This window comes from Kryptolebias marmoratus, linkage group LG18 (genome assembly GCF_001649575.2).
Source record: "Kryptolebias marmoratus isolate JLee-2015 linkage group LG18, ASM164957v2, whole genome shotgun sequence".
Taxonomy (NCBI): domain Eukaryota; kingdom Metazoa; phylum Chordata; class Actinopteri; order Cyprinodontiformes; family Rivulidae; genus Kryptolebias; species Kryptolebias marmoratus.
Window position 1 is genome coordinate 4,570,534 of NC_051447.1, and position 22,479 is coordinate 4,593,012.

Genomic DNA, 22,479 nt, shown 5'->3' on the forward strand with positions numbered 1-22,479 from the left:
GACGCCCTGTTTGACATCTTTAACTCACATAATCTGCACTGCAGTGGCTTCAAGCATCCTATATGTCAAAGCAACTGGCCTGAAGTTGCTGAAAAAGATAAATGGTAAGAAGTCATTTTGTTCACACTTTATATCCACCTAATATCAAAAGTCTGTACGACAAAAACTGACCAAAGGTTATACTTTTCAAAGGCCACTAACTGCTTTCTGACAATGTATTATGATCGGCAATTTTAAATTTGGTGTTTACATTTGTTGTTCTTAAAATACACTAATGCATTTGCCTGATATCTGTACTTGTGACTTTTTTTTACCAAAATATTTTTATTGAGAATTTCCACTTTGGAAATACAATCATGTAACAATCTGAACAAGTTTTCTTTGTAGTTATTACATGACAGTAATTATTCTTTCTCATATCTGAAGTTTGTGACTTTTAATTTTTTTCTTTAATGAAAATTTTTATTCTATTTTTTATCATTTATTTTTTTGTCTGGTGTATAGTCTGTAAGACAAATTATACATTTATCTAATTTTTTTTCTGTATTTCTTATACCATTGCTGATTTGACTACTGTTGTGATTGTAAATAAATAGCTCTGGATTTGCGTTTTTTTTTTTATTCATGGTTGCTATTATTTAAATTACAATAACTGACTATTTTTGACATTGCATGATAAATTACATGCACTATGGGCTCATCTTACCCACTAAAAAAAATTTATTTCGTTAGTCCTCAGCATTGTTTATATAGCCATGCGCCTTAAGTATACTGTAGCAAGATGGCGCCGCTTTCGCCGCATCTCGGCCCGAGCCTTTAAAGCGGCGTGTCATGTCTATACATATAAGTCATTGAGTGGACTGTTAGCCTAGAGATGCTACTCTTTAGCATTATCGTGCTAAGGAAGTACCTTTCATGCTAGCTGTTAGCTTCTTTATGCTAATATCTGAGGTAGCAAAACCTTTGCTGTAATGTTTGAGCCACTCGTGCACGGGCATACAGACTTAGACATTTTAAAAACACTTTTGAAAGCAGAGATTTTGTTCCATCTTCATCTTTTTATCACCATCATCCTCAGAAACGGAAAGCTTTGGCTGCAGTCATTCGAAATGAAAAACCTTGATTACTCCCATCTGAAGGCACACAAAGGACGGCTAACACGGCTCAGAGACGCCTCTCGTGTGTTTGTTCAGCTCAACATTTCATCAACGTGACTCAGAGACACTCAGAGAAATCATTATTGATTGAAGACTGATGCAGCTACGGCTTCAGGCTGATTTTTCTCCTCTTTGTCCCAAAGGAACAACTTCACCTCCGTCTGCGGCCGTCCTCTCCTCCATGAATCCTCCATTCATCAACAGGTTCAGGCTGAACTAATTGTGCTTACATCACGTTACACAGAACACGGCCCGTTTCTTTTCCACACTTCATGGGTCCATCAGTTGATCAAAGCCTGCTGTGACGCTGGCTGGAGACGGACGGATGGACAGGTGGACAGATGGACGGACTGCAGCTCTCTGATTGGACCGAGGTCTGCGTGGATAAAAGCTTCCTGTCTGAAGGTCAAACAGAGAGGTTTCTATCAGGTCCACGTCGGATTTTATCACCAAACTAAAGGAAAAGCAGCAGAGATCCAAAGGTTTGGACCTTCAGGCCTTCAGACCTTCAGCATCAACCTGATTAAAACCTGAAGGAGGTGAAGCCATGTCTACCACAGAAAGTTGCAGAAAGTCCTTTGAACGACCTCAGTTTATAAAAATGGTTTCATCCTGACAGGGGTGACGAGCTAATGGCTAGTCCTAATGCAGCGAGGAGCAAAGTGGATCGCTGTCGTCTTGAAACGATGATAGTGCTTTACGTGGGAACAGTTTTTCCACGGCTGTCAGTTTCACAGGACGTGATTATTCTGCCCCCCGTGCTACAGCTAAGCTGTTAGTGCTGTGTTCAGCTCTTTTGAAGAACAGAGAATAAATAAACAGAGAACAGTGTGAATAAAAGCAGTTTAAAGGTTTAATAAACTGTGTCTCCACGAGCCGCAGGTTCAGATTAAAGTTATCTTAAAGGAACAAAATGGCGGTGCGCTAACGGCCCAGGTTAGCCGTTAGCTCGTCAGTCAGAGGAGCCATCTACGACAGGTAAGATACTGACTGTTCATGACCTTTCCACCTTTCCCCCGTCTGAATTAATGATGAGTTTCAGGACAGTTTACATCGTTACCCAGATAGGAAACCACCCAGACACGTGTCCTCCGGACCCAATTGCTTCCTCCAGTTAAACTGAAGGAACATCAGTTTACCAAAGACTGCAGGTCCAACCCAGAAGGACAGAACACTCCGCGGTTCTCGTTTATCTGGACTCAGAGTCCAGGTCCGGTGGACCTGCAGAGGTCACGTCAGAGACGTAAAGGACTGGAAGGAAGCGTGGGTGGACCAAGGCCGAGACATCAGCTCAGAACCTTGAGCTGCAGGAGCTCTGAAGGACGGACGTCCATCCCACGTTAAGACATGATGACGGTAGCGTCCTTTAATCAGAACGTTTCCTCTGATATGTTCTCCGCCCCTGCCTCGGGCCGGGGAGGACAGGTTCAGCTGCAGGCCAGGAAGCACCTCAGGAACTCTAACAGCTGTTAGATCCTCTGCTGCCCAGGCTCCCCGGTTCTGTTAAACTGGGAACGTTCTGTCAAACCAGGAACGTTCTGTCACACCAAAATGGTTCTGCTGCCGATAAACCCAAACAGACAGAGGGAGACAGAAGGCAGCTGAGGGACAATGAGAGGACAGGAAAGATTCAGGTCTCATCTGGACGTCCAGCTGCGTCTCTACAGGACGAACCGAGACCCGAACTATTTCACTTCCGAGGTTTTACAGATCTTTACCAGGTTCTGACAGGACTCAAAGAGAACATAAACAGCAGGTTTTAGCCGTTTATCCATAAAAACATTCGGCTCATTCAGGCGTCGGTTGCTGGCAGGTTTGGGTTTTCTAACTTTGATCTTTTTAAAGATATTTTATTTACAGATGTTGAAAAAGTGTTCCTCTGAAAATCCTCATGTTTCCTGAATTATAAATCCAGTTCAAAGGAAATAAAATGGTTCTTTCTCCTGGCGGTGAACCCGTCTCGACCTTTGTCCGTCTCTGTCCCTCGTGTCCTCATGAAACAGAAAACTCGTGACCACTCTGTGAGGTTCCATGTGAGCCGAAAAGTGAATGAATGAATCTTTTCATGTTTCATCCTGACTTCAACCCTTCATTTAAGTGGAAGAACATTTACTTAGTATTTCAGACTCAAATCGCAGCTTCGGCTCCTTTTTTAGCTGTTTTCAGCTTCAGCTCATGTATTCTTGCTGATTAGCAGCTGTTCTGATTTGATCCTCACCTCGCCTCTCAGACCTGAAACAAACATTTCTTTGTCTCTGAAGTGAAGACGACAAAACAAGCAGGGCTTCTCAGAAAACCGTCTCAGCTCTCATTCTCCAGGATCTCCAGGTTCTCCAGGAGCTCCAGGATCTTTCTTCCTTTATTCAAACAGGATTTCAGCAGCTTGATGTCAGATGACCTGTCGACTCATCAGAGTCCAGCAGGTACTGATGAAGATGATGATGGCAGGCGGGAGGAAGAGGAAGACAGGCCTCTGTCCCAGTTCTACCAGGACAAGAACAAGATCAGGTTCTAAAAGGATTCAGTCTGACCCGAACCTGTTTCCGGCTCCTGAGCCCCGAGCGTCCTCCTGCAGGAGGCCTTCAGGGGGAACTCTGGAGGATTCATGTGTTCATGCTGGTGAACTCGTTCACCCGTCCACCGTCTGTCCTTGGCATTCCTCTCAAACACAAACACCGAGTCCAGCTGCAGTCGGAAAGATGCACCAGAGGATAAACCTCAGGCTTGGGACCGAGGTTCTGATAACTCAGGACCGTTTAACCCATTAGAGTCCAGATGAGGACAAAGTCTCATGTTGATGGGGAGTGCTGGTTCTGATCCAGCAGCTGAAGTTTTGATGAACTCTGTCTTCAGAACATTTCATTCAGTCAGTTACCGGCCGACACACAGAACCAACCAACCCGCTGTCGCCATGGCAATGCTCCGATGAGGACATCTTCAGGTTCTGAGTCTCTCAGACAAACAAACATTGGTTCCGCTGACCTGACTGCAGGCAGGACACAGGGTGTGTTCCCTGAGGGAACCCAAACAGAACCCAGAACTCCTGTCTGAGCTGAGCTGGAACCAGAACCTTTTGAAGAACCAGGAGACACCAGAGGACATGAGATGGGTCTCTTCAGAACCCTGAGAGTTCTTACTTTGATTTAAAGCAACGTCTCAGAGATGATGTGAAGACGAGACATCACTGTCCAACCAGGGTCAGGGACGTCCTCCACTGTGGACATTTTATTATCAGACACCAGATGTCCACTGGGGTAAAAACAGAAATCTCTAAAGATTTCTTGCTGAGCCTCTGGTTCCCAAAGCTGGACTCAGGGCCCCACTGTGGGTCGGTAAACACCGACTGTTGGGTCTGAAGAAGAGCTGCAGAAACCTGATGAACCTGGAACGCTCCAAACAGGGCCGGGTTTAGAGCTCCAGTCAGGACCGGGTTTAGAGCTCCAAACAGGACCGGGTTTAGAGCTCCAAACAGGACCGGGTTTAGAGCTCCAGTCAGGACCGGGTTTAGAGCTCCAAACAGGACCGGGTTTAGAGCTCCCTTTAGTCCTTTCTCAGGACTATTCAGTTTTTGTCCATGGTCAGGTCAGACTCTCAGACTCTGAGTTCAACTCGAGGAGCTGAAGGACCACCAGAGGATTCTCAGACACCTTTCAGATTCAGGAACCTCAGAGAAGGATCTGAGGTTGGTTTAGAGTCAAACTGCTGGAGTTTTAAACCCAAACATTTTTATTTAAAGAGAAAAAACACCAGAGAGGGAGGAAGAAGAAGAAAAAGAAGAAGAAGAAGAAATCAGAAAAAAAGATGGAGGTTAGATCAACGTCTCCTTTAAAATGGCTCCTCATTCAGTCTTAATTGCAGAACATCTCATCAGGTCCAGTAGAACCATGAGAACCGCTGCCAGACGGGTCAAAGTTCACAACATTTAATAAAATGGACTCCAAGAGGACAAAGAATCCTCTCAGAAACAGAACCACAAACACACCTCGGACCTCAGAACCAGACCCTCCTTCAACCTCAAACCACTGAGCTCGGCCCAGATGAGACACAGCCGGCCGTGTTTTGGAACCGGTTAGTCCTGTTCGGGGTCGCAGGCTGCAGCCAGCAGAGGTCACTGCAGAGGAGGCGGGGTTTAACCCTGGCCAGGTCATGATTTAGAGCCGGAGCAGCAGGAGATCATGTAAACTGGGACTGGAACCTGGACCTTCAGAGTCTAACCACCTGCACCACCGTGCAGCTGAACAGGAACCAATCAGTCCGGGTCAGAACTCACCTGAAGCAGCAGCTACTCCAGGAGGAGGTCCAGCGCCGCTCTGTGGACCCAAACCGCTCAGAGCTCCGGGTCGAGGCCAGGACTCGGCACAGAGTACCAGGACCGGCGGCAGGTCCCCTGGCAGCATCATGTCCCCTGGCTGCAGGCTGAGGTGGTCTCCACGCTCCTGGCTGGACTCACAGAGAGCTCGGTGCTGGAAGCTCTCAGGGGTCATGATGAAATGGGCAGAACTTCAGGAGAACCCTGAGAGGTGATGGGTTCAGGTCAACCATCAGAACCCCGGAGGAGAACCTGGACCGGAGACCTGCAGACCAGAACCAGAGAGGAGATGATGGACGGATTAAACCCAAGAATCTCCAGAAACAGAACCGGTTCACTCCTCCAGAACCCAGAGCGGACTGGTCCAGTCCGAGTTCTGAGCAGGCGGTCCAGACAGGTGAAGGAGGTGCTGCAGACTGAACGGTTCTCCAGGTTCTGATGGTTTTGATTTAATGTTACACTCACACATTCACACTCTCACCTGAGAAGAAGCTCAGTTTGGACCTTCTCCGCCTGCAGCTCAGAGTTTCTGCCTCCTGTGGAAAAATCAGAGGAAGTTTGATGTTAGAAACAAAACTTTCAGCTGATATTCAGCAGCTTTCAGCTCAGTGTTTGTGTCACTTTAATAAAAAGATGTTTCAGTTTAACTAAAAACAGATGAGAACTGATGGATTCAGCTGACCTCAGGTTTTTAAAGTTTGTCCAGAAGGGCTCACCCGGTTCTTTTCATTGTACCGGAAAACTCTGCTCCTGAATCCCTGCGGATTTAACAAACAGTGGAACGATCCGAGGGCAAAGAACCAGGACTCATAGAATGCTCTAAACGTCAAACCAGACAGAATGAATAAATCTCATCTGTTCTGCTGTTCTTTTGTTCTCCTAGAAACTGTCCTCTGCTTTAGAGCCTTTGTCCTCTGTGGACAAGCGTCCCACACTGCCCCCTGCTGTCTGCTTCAGTCGTTACAGCCAGGATCTGATCTCTTTGTTCAGCTGATGTTCTGCAAGGGAACCCAAACGGTTCTGCAGGAACCGCAAACACCAACAAAGAGAGATGGACGGGACGTCCAAAGTTCTCTGAGTCTCATTTTAATTCAGCTTCAGGCTTTTCAAAATAAAATCTGCCCACCTTGAAGACCAACCTGAGGTCCACGGTCAGGTTCTGAAAGGGTTCTGCAGGTTCTGTGAGTTCTGCGGGTCTTTGGAGGAGCCGCAGCCACAGTCAGTGTTCCTGCAGGAACCCGGGTCCATCTGAAAGATAAAAAGCTGCAGAATGATTCCAACCGTCTCCAGGATTCATGGACTCTTTGGTTCTCAGTGTCTCGGGTTCTTAAGAGTCCAGGAGCGGATTTCAGGAGGACGTTGTCTTCTGCTGCGATGGACATGAGGGGACCACATGTCCATCCTTCCTTCAGGGTCACAGGGACACAAATACAAACACTTTTTCCTCCTGCATGTTTCTGTTGTGTGGAAAGGAACCAGGAGAACCCCACTTCTGCGCTGGGAGAACATGTAACCTCTGCACTGAGAACAGCAGGTTCCTTTAGAGACACGAACCTGTTTCAGTCTGATTTCCTCCTGAAGCAGACAGGAGGACAGGAAGGAGTCATTTAAACACCTCCAGAACAAAGAGGAGGCTGAAGGTCAGCTGATGCTCCCCCGTCCTTCGGAGGTTCTTTAACCACCCGTCTGCATCTCGGGTTCATATTTGGGTTCTGATGAAGCAGCGCCGCTACCTTCCACTCACCTCTGCGGCGTCCCGATTACCTGCAGCCTAATTGATGTTCGGTTTATTAAATGAGGCAAGCGGCCATATGTTGAGCAGTGCCGGGGAAACAAGACACGGAAGGACACGATCGACTCACCGAGGAGGAGACAAAGATCTGCTCCTCCTTTCATCCAGATGTCTGCGTTCTGTGGGAGGAAACACGGGACATGGACAACCGCTCTCATCCTGCTGCGAGAGGACAATAAATCTGATGAACGTCTCTCTGTCCTCATGGAGGTTCTGTCTCTTTATGTGTTTGAAGGTTTACGGATCACAGAGTCCTGGTTTGTACTCCTTATTCTCAGGGTTCTCCGTTCTGTCAACGTATCAAACAGTTTTACATGTTTGTCCCCAAAGACGGAACAGAGACCAAGAAGTTCCATCTGAGATGTTGGGTTCGGCTCCGAGCTATGGGACTTCACTGAATAAACGCCTGCAGGGAGAACGTAAGGAGCTAAAGGCCTCGGAAAGTAGATGTTCTTTTAATTTACGAGTCTGACTGCAGGCTGCTGCACCGGTTAAAGTTCTCATTTAATAGATTCCTGCTTGGAACAAAGCAGCTGCAGACACAGAACGTCATTCTGTCTGTAACATTCCAATCAGACGGCCCTGAGAGGAACCGCCTGATAACCAGCCCTGGCAGGGAGCCAGGGTCCAAGTTCTTTTCAGCCGAACTTTGGATGCTTAAACTCCATCTGACCCAAAGATAAAAATACGAGTCGACCCGTTCACGGGTCCAGAACCTCAGAGGTTCTGAGCTCTTCTTTTACAGACTCTTCAAACTGTACTTCATTTGTTCCTTCAAAATAAAAGTCTGGACCTGAGGCTTCTAATGAGCTCCAAGTTGAATCGTCCCTCAGCAGCTCTGTCAGTCATCCATCCATCCATCATCCATGCAACCGATCATCCATTCATCCAACAGATCATCCATCCATCCATCCGATCAGCCATCCACCCACACCTTTAGAACCGGTACAGGTTCTCCCTCAGGTCTCATCACATCTCCACCAGGTTTCAGGTTGAAAACAAACATTTCGCTCAGCGTGTACATTTATAAAAGTTTTCATCACGTCAGAGACCAAGTAATGGAGGACCTACACTTCAGATGGTGTTCCCCACAAACCCTGATTTTCCAGTACGTGATCTCCTCAGACTCGGTCAGAACAAAAACCGGTTCTACAGACAAACTGAATCAGAACAAAAGACAAAGAAATGATAAAATGACGAGAATCTTCGTGGCAGACGGGAGCTGGAGCGTCATCACCTCCTCTTCCTCGTCATCTTCCTCCTGAGCCTTTATGTGCACATCAATTAGTCGCTGTGTTAGCTTTGATTTATGGACCTGCAGTGAGCCAATGGCTGGCTGGGGATTAACATGCAGCACTGTGTGTTTGTGTGATAAATTAAAGAGAAGGAGACACAGAAGAGGTCACACTCTCAGAACATCAGCTGACAGTTTCCAGCCTTCATGTGAAACAAATGATCCATTTGTAGCTTCAACATAACAGATTACAGACCAGAGATGACCGGAGATAACCGGAGATGACCGGGGTAGAGCAGGGGATAATAACGTACCAGGGTTTAACGGGGGGGACCGCACTCCTCCTCTGGACTCAGGCAGATCACAAAGACCAGATCCTGGAGCTGTTCCTCCCTGGTTTCAGAGCAGATGTTGGAGAATCAGCAGCTGATGTGTTGGAATCATTAAGGACACACACCGCCTGCAGGGGGCAGCAGAGAGGAAGGGTCAGCATGAGGGCAGCAATACATCATCATCATCATCATCATCTTCCTGCTGATCCAGAGTCAGGAGGCCCGGTGCTGCCAGATGATGCTTCATCACATCTCACACACGCACACATGTATCCTTATTAGGATATTGTACCGACCATCTAAACCCTGACTCATCCATCCATCACCAGTCAACACCCAACCCTCACCTCCGTTCACACATCAGCCCAGTAATGACCTTTCACCTCTTTAAGGCTGAGCTTTGGGCCCCAGAAGTCCTCCCAGAGCAGGTGATTCTGTTAGAAAGGTAGTACAAAGGTAACTAAACCAGGCAGGTGTGTGTGTGTGTATAATACACACACTCCACCCGGGGGAAAGCCTCCATCAGCATCAGCCTCTCAGGAACAAACAGCCCAGTTTCAGCACAAAGAACCCATCAGGCTGATTTTGATGATTTATTTTTTGTTTCTGTCAGCAGACCTGAAGAAACTCTGATCTGACGGTAAATCACTGCAGGAAACGACTTCCTTTACTTCGTGCTCCACACCGCGAGTCGTTCATCACCTTCAGGAGATAAATCTGAAAGAACGATCTGTCATCAGACCCACGAGGAGAGTCTGAGGGTCAGAGTTTAACCTCATCAGCTGTGGAAGCTGCAGGAGTCTTCTCTCTGACACCTGAGGAGGTCCTAAGATGTTCACCTGATGTTCACCTTCCACACCTTTCCTTCATCACGAGGAGCTCAGGGAGAATCACAGAAGCTGATTTAAAGAAACCTATCCAACCCGGAGCAGATAATTACCACCAGGTGTGCGCCAATCAGCAGCCAGCAGGTGTGGTTTGCTAAGGTAAGATAAGCTCCGCCCACATAACGCACCATGACAGGATGTCTGACCTGTCAGATGAGTCTAACTCTGTATGAGTTTACCGTGAATGGTTTGTTTTTCAGCCCTCAGAAAGGTAAGAATCATTTCTTCTTCTGTTCCTGCAGGGGGCAGAGCTGCTGCTCCTTCACCTGTAGTCACCTGGAGCCTCTGAGGCCCCGCCCACAACCTGCTCCTCCTCCTCCTCCCTGAACAGATTTATTCCCAGCAGAGCTGAGTCCGAAGCCACAGCTGCTGATTTTACTTTTTAAACCCTGAAAGTAAAACCGATCTGCAGGTTAGAAGCTGATAAAAACGGTAAAATCTGTTTTTTTTTTAATTTGATGAAAGTTTCTCTCTGATTCGTCCTGATTTATTAATGACAGTTCTGATCGATCAGTTTGATTCTGCAGCTGAAGATGAGCTGCTGCCCGTTCGTCAGACTGATGATGGTTCTGTTCAACCTGCTGGTCTTTGTGAGTCCGTTTCCTCTGGTTTCATGTTTACGAGCAGGAGGAGCCGGCAGTGAGGCTCCTTCTGCTCCGTTTAGCCTCAGAAGTCCTGTCTGCCTCCAGAAGGAGGATCCAGTTCTGTCAGTCCTGATCTAAACCTCAGGTCTAGAGGTGAGGGTTAGACCATGGACGGAGCGACACCCTGATCCGTCGGTCCAGATCCCGACCCGGAGGAAACCGTCCACGGACCGAGGCCGGACCAGAAACCACGCAGGGTTCTCCACGCTCAGTTCCTCATATGGAAGCTGATGCTTCACTCCCGTTCTCAGACGCGACCTTCTTCTTTCACTTTTATAAATCAGTTTGAAACGTTTGGATTTCTGCTGAAGTCTGTCGTCTCCTGGGTTCTCCTGCAGATCGCCGGCCTGGTCCTGCTGGCCGTGGGGATCTGGGTCAGCGTGGACGGCAGCCCCTTCCTCCAACTTCTGGGTCCGTTCTCCCGTCGGGACCAGCCGTTTGTCAACGTGGGCTTCTTCTGCATCTCTGCCGGCGCCATCCTGGTTCTGGTGGGACTCCTGGGCAGCTGTGGGGCCCGGAAGGAGAGCAAGTGTCTTCTGATCTCTGTGAGTTGATGTGAACGATGAGGACACAACGCAGAGACAACAGGAAGGTCCGGGTAGGGACAGGATGTAGGGACAGATGGTTTCTTTTTAATTCTAACAATAAAAATCTTAACGTAAGATTCTCAGGTTCTCCTGAAGAGAACAGGTAGAACAGGGAAACTCCACCCAGGTCAGGAGGAGATCCTGAGATCTTTTTGCTGGGAGGCGGCGGCTCAGATCCTGTTTTTGATCAATTAAATAACGACACATTCTGCTGAGAACCGGATGAGTTAAAGTTCAGGTCAGTGAGTGAATCAAACTGAATCCACAGCGGCTCAGAGGTTCTGATGTTTGGACCAGGATCAGCAGAACCACTGCTTCTCAACCCTCTGCAGTGAGAATAACGAGCTCCCGTCACGCCCACATCTGACTGATGATGATGATGCAGAGAATCCTGTGGAACCATCAGAACCTTATGCTACTCACGAGTCAAGAAGTTCTGATCCGCCTTATAGTTTTCACTGAGAGACTGTTTGTCTGAGGCTTACTTTTTACTCCGAGTTTCTGCCTGAAGGGCTGTCCCTCCCTGGGAATCACCATGGCAACCAGCTCCTCAGCAGCTTCTATATTACCCAGCATGCTTGTCTTCATCCTGTGTTTCCATCATGGCCGCCCCCACAGATCCTTCCTGATGTTCAGGAACCTGGAGTTTCACAATAAAGCTCACAGATACCCTTCAGAATAAGAGCCTGGTTCCGTCAGAGGAAGTTCTGCGTTCTTGTTATGTTTTCAAGAAGACAGGTGATGGAAGTTCTGATTGTTTTTCTTCCTCCTTCGCTGCAGTTCTTCTCCATCATCCTCATCATCTTCGTCGCTGAAGTGGCAGCTGGAGTCGTAGCTTTGTTCTACTCTTCCTTTGTAAGTTTCCCTTTTCTTTGGTCCGTTCTCCTGGGTTCTCCTCCTGCATTCAGATCGTCTCAGACTCTCAGCTAATTGTTCCTCTATAACATTGAAGCTGAAGCATTTTATTTAAAACTGCGTCTTTACGTTTGTGTCCCACGTCTCCGTGTGCACAGGTACACACACACACACACGCTCCGGTTCCACGTAGAGCCTCTGATGATGATGATTACAGGCTGGTAAAGGAACCGGAAAAGGTTCTGGTTTTATTGAACCAATCAGCTGCTCAGAAACATGCTGGCGAAGAAATAAACTAATCTCTCCACAGTTCTGGTTCTGCCGGGTCAGGAGGTTCTGTCCGTAATCGTGGATTTGTTTTGTTTTCAGGCTGAGAGGATCCTCGAACCATGGGCTACTCGGGCGCTCCGGAACGATTACGGCAGAGACCCTGAGGTCACCCAGCTCTGGAACTCCACCATGACGGAGGTACGAGTCCTGCAGAACCTCGACGGGTCAAAACCTACAGCAGAGCCCTGGTTTGTCCCGGTCTGGTCAGTTCTGTCCCTAAGAAGACCCGGGTCCATCCCTTGAGTTAGGAGCCTGGTTCAGAGGTCAAAGGTCAGGTTTTAGGAGCCCATGTGTTTGGATGAAAACTTTAAAACTTTCCCGACAGTTCGGCTGCTGCGGTTTCTCCGGATACTCCGACTTTCTGGGCTCAGAGTTTCTGGATCAGAACCGGGGCGAGCTGCCGCCCAGCTGCTGCTGGACCAATGCTGCCCCCTGCAGGCCGGAGGACGCCGCGCGCTCACCCGTGCAGGTGAAACATTTAACAGTATGGGTTCTATTTGTTGGTCTGAGAGAACCGCTCCCTTCGATCTGTCGGAGACTACTCTCAGCGACTACCACACCTGATCCTAGCTGTCTGTGAAACTGAGCTGGAGCCATTTTAGTGTTTGTCAAGGCGGCGGCCATCTTGACTCATCTAGTGTAAAAAGACTTGTCTCTGACCCGTTCTCCATCAGGGCTGCTTCAGACTCGTCCTGACGCTCCTCAGACAGCAGAGCGTCACGGTGGGGGGCGTGGCCACAGGAGTCACAGCGCTGCAGGTAACCACACCTGGAACCTAAAGCTCCTGCCCACAGATGTCAAAGATCAAAGCTTCTCTTCGGCTGATTTAACGTTTGGCTGTTTGTCCTCAGGCTGCGGGGCTGATGGTGAGCGTTTACCTGTACACTCACCTGGACCGCAGGACCGCCTGAAGGAGGAGCCCGATTCCATCTTCCTCTGAACACAGAAACGTTCCCGACGTTCTAAAGGAACCTGAAGAGAAAATGTTTGAAATGTTAAAACTTTTAACAAATGAATGTTTGAGGTTTTTATTTTAAATAAACGGATTCTTTCAGATCTGAACAAAAATAAATTCTTTTTAATAAAATATCAGGACTGACCTGCAGAGTTCTCCAACGTTCTATAAAACCCTTTAAAGAGTCGAGATCTCATTGAAACTAATCCCGGACTCAGCAGAACCCGGTCAGACTCCTGAAGGATACGAGGCCGCAGAGGAACCCACCAAACCTGAGATTTACATACATCCACTTCCTGTTTCCTGACCGACGGGAACGTTCCACAGCCGAGAAGAAAAACCTCAAACACGGTCAAAGAAGATTTTATTAACAAACGAGCAAGCTGCTCGTTAACTCACAGCTGACAGCCGAAACACGAGATTTACACGTGAGGAGTGTCCAAACATCAGCTGATGCACCAATGCCTCGTTATCAGCCGAACATCAAAACCTCGTTATCAGCCGAACATCAAAACCTCGTTATCAGCCAAACATCAAAACCTTAAATCAGCCGAACATTAAACCAAGAATAAACTTTGTGTGAGAATAATATTTAGCTTTAATTTGAACGTTGTGACTTTAATGTGGAAACAGAAACTCCTTCTTCAGTTTTTCTTCTTCTTCGCCATAAATGAAGGCGTCAGCGTTTCAGAGCTCCTCAGAAAACGGCCGGTCTGAAACAGGAAGCAGCTGCTGCCAGATGTTCAAACATCTGTGGGCTGGACTCCTGAAGGACTGATCCTTTAGGGTTTAAACCTTGTGTGTTTGTCAGGGTGGGTAAATTATTTTATTTTGTAGTAAAATGAAACTAAAAGCTGTCCGTCCTCAGACTGAACCTACAGTGAAACGAATATGTTTTTATTAAAAATGGACCACAGACTCAGAATTTCTCTGATGTTAAAAATAAAATCTCTTGGTTCCCACAGTGTTTTTACATCAAATGTTCAGCTCGGAAGAATTAACGGACCTTCGGCTAAAAACAAGGAAAAAAGCAAAACTGAAATCTAATAAATTAAATAAAAACACAAACTGAGTGTTTCTGTGTTTAAAGTAAAACCAGGAAGCTGCTGAATGTCTCCACGTTTCCCACAGTCCTCACAGTCCCGGTCCAACTGGTTCTAGAGTCTGCCCGATCCGCCTCAAACCATCGGGTCGAGACCTGAAGTCTGGAGGCTGTAAATGGATTAAAAAGACTGTTTCCCAGAATCCCCCGTTTCTGAGTCAGGCTGTCCTCTGGATCATCTATCCAGCTGTGGGAGCTCCAAGGGACCAGACAGTGCTCTCGGGAACCAGACGGAGGTCTACATGGGCTCCACTGGGGCCCCCTCCTCTTTGGGTGGAGGCTCGAGGTGGATGGGAGCGACAGCAGTAGGTTTCTTCACACTGAGTGAAAAACAGAGAAGACGACGTGACGTTAAACACTTCCTGTCAGTCAGAGCGGGTCAGGTTACAGAGGTCGAAGGATTTCCATCCTGCTGCAGGATTCTGGTCTGGGTTCTGATCTGGTTCCTGTCCTCAACATGTAAATAAATTCCTGTTTAACCAAATCAAAAAAACCAACGCTGCAGGACTTTATGTAGAAAAAATCTGAGCTGCTCTCCGTCTTTTCAGTTCGGTTCTTTTGGGTCAAATTCACAGACCTCAGTGGGACCAGAGGTCCTTCAGGTCCTGGTTTGGGTCGGAGGGAGAACCCAGGTCACATTAAGGTTTGGGGTAAACAGGACGGAGGTTAGTTTGAAGTCGTCAATAGTTGTGGGAATAGAATCTTACAGAAATGTAGTCGTTTCATCAGAGCGGTACTCACGAGTAAGGCGAGATGGGCGTGGCCACAACCAGGACGTGGTTCCTCTTCCTGAAGAGCCTCCAGAGTCCTCTGTGGTTTCCCCGAACATCTAGGTCCCAAACGTGCAGGCACTGCCGGGACAAGACGGAGACCAGAAGCGGTTTTCATGTTTCAGCTGAAAACATCACGCCCCCCGATGGACCATGCCACGGCGGTTACCTTGGAGAGTTCCGTCCAGGTGGACGTGTCCGACTCCGACTCCATCTTGATGAACATGATGTAGGTCCTCCCCTCCGTGTCCGGAACAAACGAGTCCTCACAGGGGTTCTTGGTGTGGTCCAGGAGCTCCGCCACTCTGCGTCACACAAACACACGCTCAGAGAACATCGGCGAGGACCGTGACCCTGCGGGGACCAAGTCAGGGACTAGGCCAGGGACGGGGTCAGGGACAGAGTCAGAAACTGGACTAGGGACAGGGTCAGGGACAGAGTCAGGGACACTCACTTCAGCAGCTTCTGGACCTCCACCTCGTACGAGTCCTTCTTCAAACTGTGGAGCAGAAGCAGAAGAAGAAGAAGACACGGCAGTCAGAGAGCTGCAGAAACACCTGAGAGCCTCAGACCTGCAGGTGAGACACACCTGTCCACGTTCTTCAGCTGCACGCTGGGAACTGTGTTGAACTTGTGCTTCTTGAAGTAGACCTCCTGCAGGAGACGAGAAGAAGAAGAGAACCCTGAGACAGGAAGTGATGTAATCAAGTTCAGCTCCGGTTGTTCTGCAGGTTTTTATTTTCAGAGTAAGAAGTTCTCATTCTCACGTGGAAGTATCCGTTCATGTTGAGGCCGATGATGCCAAAGTGGTAGGACCGGGACACGTCCGGGATGACGCACTCCCGTCCTCTCCTCTGCTCGGGCATCCTCATCCACATGTCCCAGTCCCACAGCTGCAACACGACATGCCACACCTGTTAACTCGTTAACAAATCAACCCGTTAACCCCAGGACTCGTTCTGTCTGGGCAGATTAAACCCGTTTCTCTAACTGCTGCCGGGACCTTCCTGATCAGAAAGAGGAGATTTAAACCAAAACCTGAGCAGGAAGTTTTAGAAGAAGCCGGTGAAAGAGTCTGAAACGCCCGCAAAGGGCAGGAACATCAGAACACCTGACCCGAAGAACGGACCCAACGTTCTCTGATCTGTAAAGAAAATGGACCCTCCTGCACCTTCTCGGGCGTCGGCCACTTGGGCTCCAGCTCGTCCTTGTAGATGCTCCTCTTCAGCACCCAGCCCAGACCAGGCATGCTCTCCACCCTGTAGAGGAGGGCCGGGTCCTCGGCCGTGTGCTCGTAGCCCTGCCCCCAAACAACAAACAAACAGACAGACGGTCAGCCTCACCTGTAAACATTCAGGCTGAAAGTCCAACTGTTGCAACGAGACAAACCATCCTGACCTAACAGGCCACCAGAACCGGCACCAAGCCCACGGGTCAGAACTCACCTGGTCGTTCCAGGCTGAGATGCAGTACAGGCTGTCGTCCTGATCCAGCAGGTGGATGGTCTGACTCAGGAAGCTGCCACAGAAACACAGATTGGGGTCACCGCATCCTAAAAGGTGGACATCAGGAGTGTCTTCGCTCACCTGAAGAAGTCCACAGAGATGTCCAGGTCCTCCTCAAGAACGATGGCAAAGCTTGCATCCTGAGCAGACAAACAGAACCGGTGAGACAGAGACAGAACCCTCTGCTGACCTTTGACCGCGGGCCGGTTCTGAGACTTACGGGGTGAAGGTTAAAGGTCGCAGTCAGGCTGGCCTTGTAGTGCTGGAAGCAGCAGAACACGTTCTTTATCAGCCTGAATGGAACGAGTCAACAGCCAATGAAAGGAGGACACCTGTACCTGAGACACGCGGGCGTTCTTGATGCTGATGGGGGTGTGCTGGACGCCCTTCAGTCCAAACAGCTCCACGACGTCCATCGGCTCCTGGGTCAGAGGACCAAACACGACTCAGCGTTTTACCAGACAGAACGACAGAACCTCAGCTGCTTCAGAACAAGAACCGGTACCTCGTAGTATCCGTCGATGAAGACCGTGATCACCTGAGGGTTGACGCCATGAGCTGAGAGCAGCGAGCGCAGCATCCTGCAAACAGACGGGGTCAGAGGTCAGTTCTGTACGGGCAGAACCAACAGAACCACCGAAAGATCCTTTTCAGGTACGAAAACCTGACAAACGTTCCTTTAATCCAATAAAACCACCAGAAAAACCCGAGTGACTGGTTCTGGACTGAAAGTCTGGGTCTGGATTAAAGGTTGGGTTCTGGACTGAGCTCCAGATGTCTGACCCAGTTCTGGAAACAGATGTGTGGTGGTGCCTGCAGTTAGAAAACCCAATCAGAACCACAGCCTGAGGTCCGACCCGGTCCTGGTCCGTTGGACCAATGAGCTCTCTGAGGACCCCACATAGAGTCTCATATTGGCTTAGAGAGCTGTCAATCATCAGCTGCTCTCAGACCCGTTCTGAAGGAAGTGAGGGTTTGGGATGCTGCTTCTCTTTGACCTCTGAGGTTCTGGTTCTGGTTCTGGTCTCACCTATACAGGTAGTTGGGTCTGTTTCCTGCGATGACCGCCACCGGAACGTGGAACACGTTGTTGTTAGGAAGCTGCAGAGAAGACTGAGGTCAGGGAAGGAGCGGAGCCGGTTATGGGTCCGAACAGGGATGGGTCCAGAACCGGGTCTTACCGGGTCAGGGCTGAACTCAATGGGCGCCGGGTCTTTGCAGCTGCAGATGCTGCCGTAGCCCTCCACCTTGCTGCAGAACAGCTTCCTCCTCCGGTTCAGCTCCGTGTCGGCCCAGTGGCACTCGGCCTCTGCAGAACATCAAGAATCAGAATGAAAGGTCCCGGTTCTGTCCTGGTTCCACTCAGAGCTAAGCTCCTTTCACAGGAACGACCCAGTTCCTGTTCCCGGCGGTACCTTCAGCGGCGGTGAGCTGCACCTCAGTCTTCAGCAGAACCGGGTCACCCCAGGAGGACAGAGCCGGGGACTTGGAGTGTCTCTCTCCGTACACCTGACCTGAAGACAGGACAGACGGATGCTCACAACTGTCCTCTTATTGGACTCATTCACATCTCTGCGTCAGGAGTCCCACCTCCTTTCTTCACCACCAGCGTCCACATGTCCCTCCAGCTGAGGCTGAGGGACGCCTGGCTGCCCAGAGTCTTCAGCAGGTTCCTGGCTGCGTCCTTCAGGTGGAACGTCCCCTCGTCCTGCAGAGCAGAACCACCCATCCCGCTCAGACAGACCCAAACCCAAGACTCGAAACCGCAGAGAGACAAAGACTCACCTTTATGGTGAAGATGAGGACACGACCCCGAGTCACCATGTTGAGGAAGAGGATCATGGCTTCGTCCTCGTGGGGGGAGTAGGTGTCAAAAATCCTCTTAGCCATCACATGACCCTGAGACAGAAAGGACAGAGAGGACAGGGAAGGCAGAGAGGACGAAGAGATCTTTAATTTTATTTAAAAATGTCCAGCTGTCAAATGTCTGAATGTCTCCGTCTTCAGCTGCGCTCGGCTTGTTTAACAGCTTAAACAGCCGAAACGAGTCACTTCTGCTGCTGTTTTAGTGGACAGGAGACACAAGGAGACGTTTACCGTGGCCTGGTTCAGGACGATCACGTGGATCCCTCGGCCTTGTTCTCGCATGTCGTCCTCCAGAACCTGCAGCAGAACAGCCGGGTCAACAAGACCAGAACCAATCATTTCAGGGGACGCTTTCAGAGAACATTCTCAGGGGACGATGGGGAACGTGGGCGAAACTGAATTGAAACTAGAAAGGAACGCCTGAAGCAATGAAAGAATCAGAACCGCCTGAGTGAGAGAATCAAATCTGAGATGAAGTTTAAATGAGGCTGAGATCTCAAACTTCACCATTAGATGGCAGCAAACCCACCGGGACGGTAACAGCAGTTTATCCTCGTTGGCTTTTTGACTAAACAAACTACAAAAACTGACTTTAACCAGGGAGGAGGAGACCCTGAACACATCGTTCATCTGTAAAATAAACCCCAACAACAACAACCAATCAGACAGAAGGCTGAAGACTCTGTCGTTTCCCCCGCAGCTCTTCTCCTGACATCAGTCTGAGGAGCTCTGTGAAAAAAGCGCTGCCGACGCAGTGACTCACTGTGGTGCCGTCCACGGCCATGTAGACTTTGGAGCGGCTGGAGTACACCTCAATGTCCAGGACGCTACGCCCACCGGCCGGCCTGCGGGGCGTCTCCAGGTTGGGAAGAACATCGTCTGAAAGGAGCATTTAACAAAAGTAGAAAACCTTCATTCAGAGAAGCTCAGGCACCTGGTTTAATTCCTGGATCAAAACTAAAGGTGCGGTGTAGTTCCCGGAGCAGAGCTCCAGGTGGGGTGCAGTTCCTGGAGCCCTGCTCCGGGTGCAGTGTAGTTCCTGGAGCAGCTCCAGGTGTTTTCTCACCGTACTCCTGAGGCGCAGCGTCTTCAGAGGCCCTCCTGGTGTCCAGGATCAGCTTAATGTTGACAAGGACGGTGATCAGCAGGAAGACGACAGCTCCGACCTGCAGGGACAACAGAACCTCCTGATCAGAACCACCTGATCGGATCACTGATCTATTCTCTTGACGGGTTAATCTGAACAGAACTCCTCTGCCTGTTTGTTTCTGACTTCCTGTCAGAAACAAACAAACAAACAAACAAACTTAACCCAGATCAAGCCGGTTCCTAAAACCTGCTCTAGGTCCAACAGAACCTCCGATGACCGCCTCCACAGGACGGTTCTGCTTCTGGGGTCCAGTTCAGTTTGGACCAAAACCAGTCATGTAAGATTAAACGTCTTAAAGTCTGCAGAATCAGAACCGAATCGGACCGACAGAACCTCCTGAACAGAACCGGAGCGACCTGACAGAATCTCTTGAACCACCTGAACCGACCTGGCACAACCTCCGGACCGTCCTCTTGTTGCTCAGCGTGTACTTCCAGGTCAGGTACCAGCTCCGCTGCTGCCGCGGGATAAACGGCTTGGCTCGGGGGTTCGGGGTCCAGGTCTCCATCCCGGAACCTCCGGCGGGCCCCCCTCCGCCTCCTCCCGAGGCCGGCTTGGTCTGTCTGCTCCAGAACACCACCCGCGGCCTGCCGTCACATCCTCACCTGGGAACAAATAAAGTTCTGCTGACGGCGGCTGCAGAACCCGCAGCAGGACGGTTCTGCCTCCGGTATCCTCAGAAATATTCACAGAGTCTCCACAAACCCTGAAGCCATCCGTTTAAACCAGGAAACAGCAGGAAAACCCAGCAGAGCACATTAGAAACGATGCTACATGCTAACTCCTGGTTCTTCTTCTTCTACGCTTTATTTCCGGTGGAGTTAACCGCGGTTTGGCGCTCTGCCGCCTCCTGCTAGCAGGAAGCGATAACCGCGAGAACAAACGGAGCCAATTTAACAAAATAAACACCGAAATAAACATGTTTATACTTTCAAATAAAGATCCTAGTTAATTCTGACACATTTAGTCTTTTCCTTCAGTCTTTGTGAGGATTATTTTACACACAATGATTTACAGAAAAGTTTTATTATTATCTAAAATGTATTAATTGGCACCAACTATCCCTCTTAAATAAATAAATAAACTTAAATAAAGTAATCTAAACTGTGAAGAGTGATGAGGAAAACTCCTGAACGTGTCCTCATTCAGCTTTACTTCTTTTGTGGAATTTAAATCATTTCAAAATGTTCAGCTTGACCAGGAACAGTGAGCTAAAACTTTCAGTATCTGTAACTTTTATAGATGTTTTAATTATTTTTGTTTATCGACAATATAGTTGAGATTTCTTGAATTCCTTTAGATGATATGTTCTGGAAATCTGCTCCAGCTGCTGTTTTTATTCATTAAACATCAGTGAAGTCCTTCTGCAGAAACAGCTTCTCCAGACTTTCTGAACGTCTTCCTGGGTTTTTTTATTTACACTTTCGGCTGCTTTTTCACTTGATTTCAACCTGAAATAAATTCAAAAGAGGTTTAAACTTCCTTTTAATAAAGACTACAACCGTAAACTCATTTAAACTTCTGTCAGATCTGGATCATATTAAAGGTAACAACCAGGATTTCCACCCAGGAACAGTTTTTGAGATAAATTGGTTTCAGTTTTTTCACGGGATCAGAAAGTTCAGAACATTTGTCACAAACTGAATCTGATGGCTGTAAAGATGATTCTGTTTATTGTTTTGTCAGTTTGTGGAGGAGAGTGCAGAAATGTTGCAGGGTTCACCAAATATGGAAAAGGAGCTCTGTTTAAACGTCAAGAGTGTCCGGTTGTTTTTGCCAGAACTTCATGGAACAGTGGTGGCGATAACAAGATGTTTCCTGGAACACAGGAAACACATTGGGTCTATTTTGTAGATGGGTTGAGCCAGACTCAGTGTCGTAGGAGTTACGCAAGTGGTCAGAAGTATGCAACAGACATCAATCAACTTTTGTATAAATATGCCCTGTTTCAAAGATACTTTGGGATTTTGGGGCAAGCTGATCAAGAGTAATTGTGTCAATAAAAATCCTCCAAATTTGGCTGGAATCCAACAAGTCTGACTGTTATTTCGGTATGCGACATACCTTGCTTTTCACCTACAGGTTCCAGAGAAAGTACAGTTTCAGTTATGATATAAGGCTGTGACAGGACTAAAACACACCCATAATGACAATAAAATCTAATTTATACGACCAAAAAACCATCAGGGGATAAATGTTTGAAGAGGTTGTGTGACTCAGATCGGACTTTATTCTGATGAGCAGGAAGGTTCAGCCACTCCTGATAAGAGCTGAGTTTCTCTTTCCTGAAAACTAAAAGAAAAACTATAAATGTGTTGAATACGCATCACATTTCAGATCCAATCATTTGCTTACTCAGAGCGGAGAAAACGGCAGCAGATGGGTTTCAGTTTCCCGAGAAAAGTTAGAAATGATCCACCAAAGGGTGAGTTTCATGGAGCCACACCCATACAAGGAGCAAATATAAAGACCAGAACCGAGAGAGGGTTTCAGAGTCCCATCAACAGCTGATCATGAGGTGAGTGGCTTCTGGATCTGCACCAGAAGTTTAATTTAAGCTGCTGCTTTCTGCTCTTTTTATCGGCTCATTGACTGGATGAAAGGCGGGCGATCATGTAGTGCTCTGTCTGAGTAAAATGCCTCATGAGCCCCAGGACGGATTTTAACAGGACTTTAACAGGAAAGTAATCAATGAATGTTCTACAAATGATTAACTCACCTGATTTAGCCTTTTGCTACTTTTCGCTTTTAGCTAACGTTTCGCAGCATTCAGGGTTTCCTCTCAGGTTCAGCTTTTTCTGGAAAGTTCAGCTTTCACAGTAAATTTTCACAGAAAATGTAATATTCTGTTTAAAAAAAAAGTTAAAAAACAAAAACAACTGGACTTCTATTCTGTAGCTGAAGACGTTTCGCTTCTCATCCGAGGAGCTTTCTCAATTCAGAAATAGAGAGTGTGGAGTTGAGCTTTTAAAGCTGAGATGTGATGTAAGCTGGATTGCTTGCA

At 48.2% G+C, this 22,479-nt stretch overlaps 4 protein-coding genes across 13 annotated transcripts in view; 3 read left to right on the forward strand and 1 right to left on the reverse strand.

Moving 5' to 3' along the window:
• On the forward strand, positions 1-13,276 carry LOC108247577 (tetraspanin-1). Of its 4 annotated transcripts, none has more exons than XM_037981273.1 (10): positions 1-104; positions 9,438-9,810; positions 9,954-10,143; positions 10,226-10,301; positions 10,694-10,900; positions 11,723-11,797; positions 12,167-12,265; positions 12,453-12,596; positions 12,802-12,885; positions 12,979-13,274. In XM_037981273.1, exons 4-10 carry the CDS (start codon positions 10,245-10,247, stop codon positions 13,036-13,038), a joined length of 726 nt encoding a protein of 241 aa, XP_037837201.1. In that variant the 5' UTR covers positions 1-104; positions 9,438-9,810; positions 9,954-10,143; positions 10,226-10,244; the 3' UTR covers positions 13,039-13,274. The 4 variants fall into 4 exon arrangements, with proteins under 4 accessions (XP_037837201.1, XP_024866265.1, XP_024866267.1 ...); XM_025010497.2 differs by having other exon boundaries at positions 9,441-9,810; XM_025010499.2 differs by lacking the exons at positions 1-104; positions 9,438-9,810 and adding an exon at positions 9,846-9,922 and having other exon boundaries at positions 10,043-10,143; positions 10,239-10,301; positions 12,979-13,276.
• LOC108247555 (zinc finger protein 2 homolog) overlaps positions 1-22,479 on the forward strand; it is a 461,981-nt gene that overhangs the window by 383,690 nt on the left and 55,812 nt on the right. The window lies entirely within an intron of this gene.
• pomgnt1 (protein O-linked mannose N-acetylglucosaminyltransferase 1 (beta 1,2-)) overlaps positions 13,430-22,479 on the reverse strand; it is a 14,048-nt gene continuing 4,998 nt past the window's right edge. The window contains exons 1-22 of one of the 3 annotated variants that reach the window (XM_025010485.2): positions 20,181-20,315; positions 19,864-20,080; positions 19,392-19,491; positions 19,089-19,204; positions 18,557-18,622; positions 18,245-18,358; positions 18,050-18,167; positions 17,875-17,973; positions 17,641-17,768; positions 17,490-17,560; positions 16,965-17,040; positions 16,798-16,881; positions 16,680-16,721; positions 16,541-16,599; positions 16,400-16,472; positions 16,126-16,254; positions 15,722-15,868; positions 15,544-15,608; positions 15,409-15,453; positions 15,124-15,259; positions 14,926-15,035; positions 13,430-14,504 (exon numbers count right to left, since the gene is read on the reverse strand). In XM_025010485.2, coding sequence (XP_024866253.1) covers positions 14,423-14,504; positions 14,926-15,035; positions 15,124-15,259; positions 15,409-15,453; positions 15,544-15,608; positions 15,722-15,868; positions 16,126-16,254; positions 16,400-16,472; positions 16,541-16,599; positions 16,680-16,721; positions 16,798-16,881; positions 16,965-17,040; positions 17,490-17,560; positions 17,641-17,768; positions 17,875-17,973; positions 18,050-18,167; positions 18,245-18,358; positions 18,557-18,622; positions 19,089-19,204; positions 19,392-19,491; positions 19,864-19,983 — 1,980 coding nt within the window. In that variant the 5' untranslated portion in view covers positions 19,984-20,080; positions 20,181-20,315 and the 3' untranslated portion in view covers positions 13,430-14,422. Of the gene's footprint in view, positions 14,505-14,925; positions 15,036-15,123; positions 15,260-15,408; positions 15,454-15,543; positions 15,609-15,721; positions 15,869-16,125; positions 16,255-16,399; positions 16,473-16,540; positions 16,600-16,679; positions 16,722-16,797; positions 16,882-16,964; positions 17,041-17,489; positions 17,561-17,640; positions 17,769-17,874; positions 17,974-18,049; positions 18,168-18,244; positions 18,359-18,556; positions 18,623-19,088; positions 19,205-19,391; positions 19,492-19,863; positions 20,316-22,479 lie in introns of those variants that run through there. The other 2 variants (XM_037981263.1, XM_017435796.3) reach the window with 2 other exon arrangements.
• The window catches only part of LOC108247563 (interferon-induced protein with tetratricopeptide repeats 2-like), a 4,951-nt gene continuing 3,914 nt past the window's right edge, over positions 21,443-22,479 (forward strand). The window contains exon 1 of the mRNA XM_017435807.3: positions 21,443-21,993. Within this exon, the coding sequence (XP_017291296.1) occupies positions 21,989-21,993 (5 nt within the window). The 5' untranslated portion in view covers positions 21,443-21,988. The remainder of the gene's footprint in view (positions 21,994-22,479) is intronic.

Excerpts from the sequence above, each read along its gene's own strand:
- LOC108247577 (XM_037981273.1), top strand. The coding sequence starts at position 10,245 with ATGAGCTGCTGCCCGTTCGTCAGACTGATGATGGTTCTGTTCAACCTG. Across the intron at positions 12,266-12,452 it reads GGAACTCCACCATGACGGAG|TTCGGCTGCTGCGGTTTCTC; the intron begins GTACGAGTCCTG and ends CTTTCCCGACAG. Across the intron at positions 12,597-12,801 it reads CCGCGCGCTCACCCGTGCAG|GGCTGCTTCAGACTCGTCCT; the intron begins GTGAAACATTTA and ends GTTCTCCATCAG.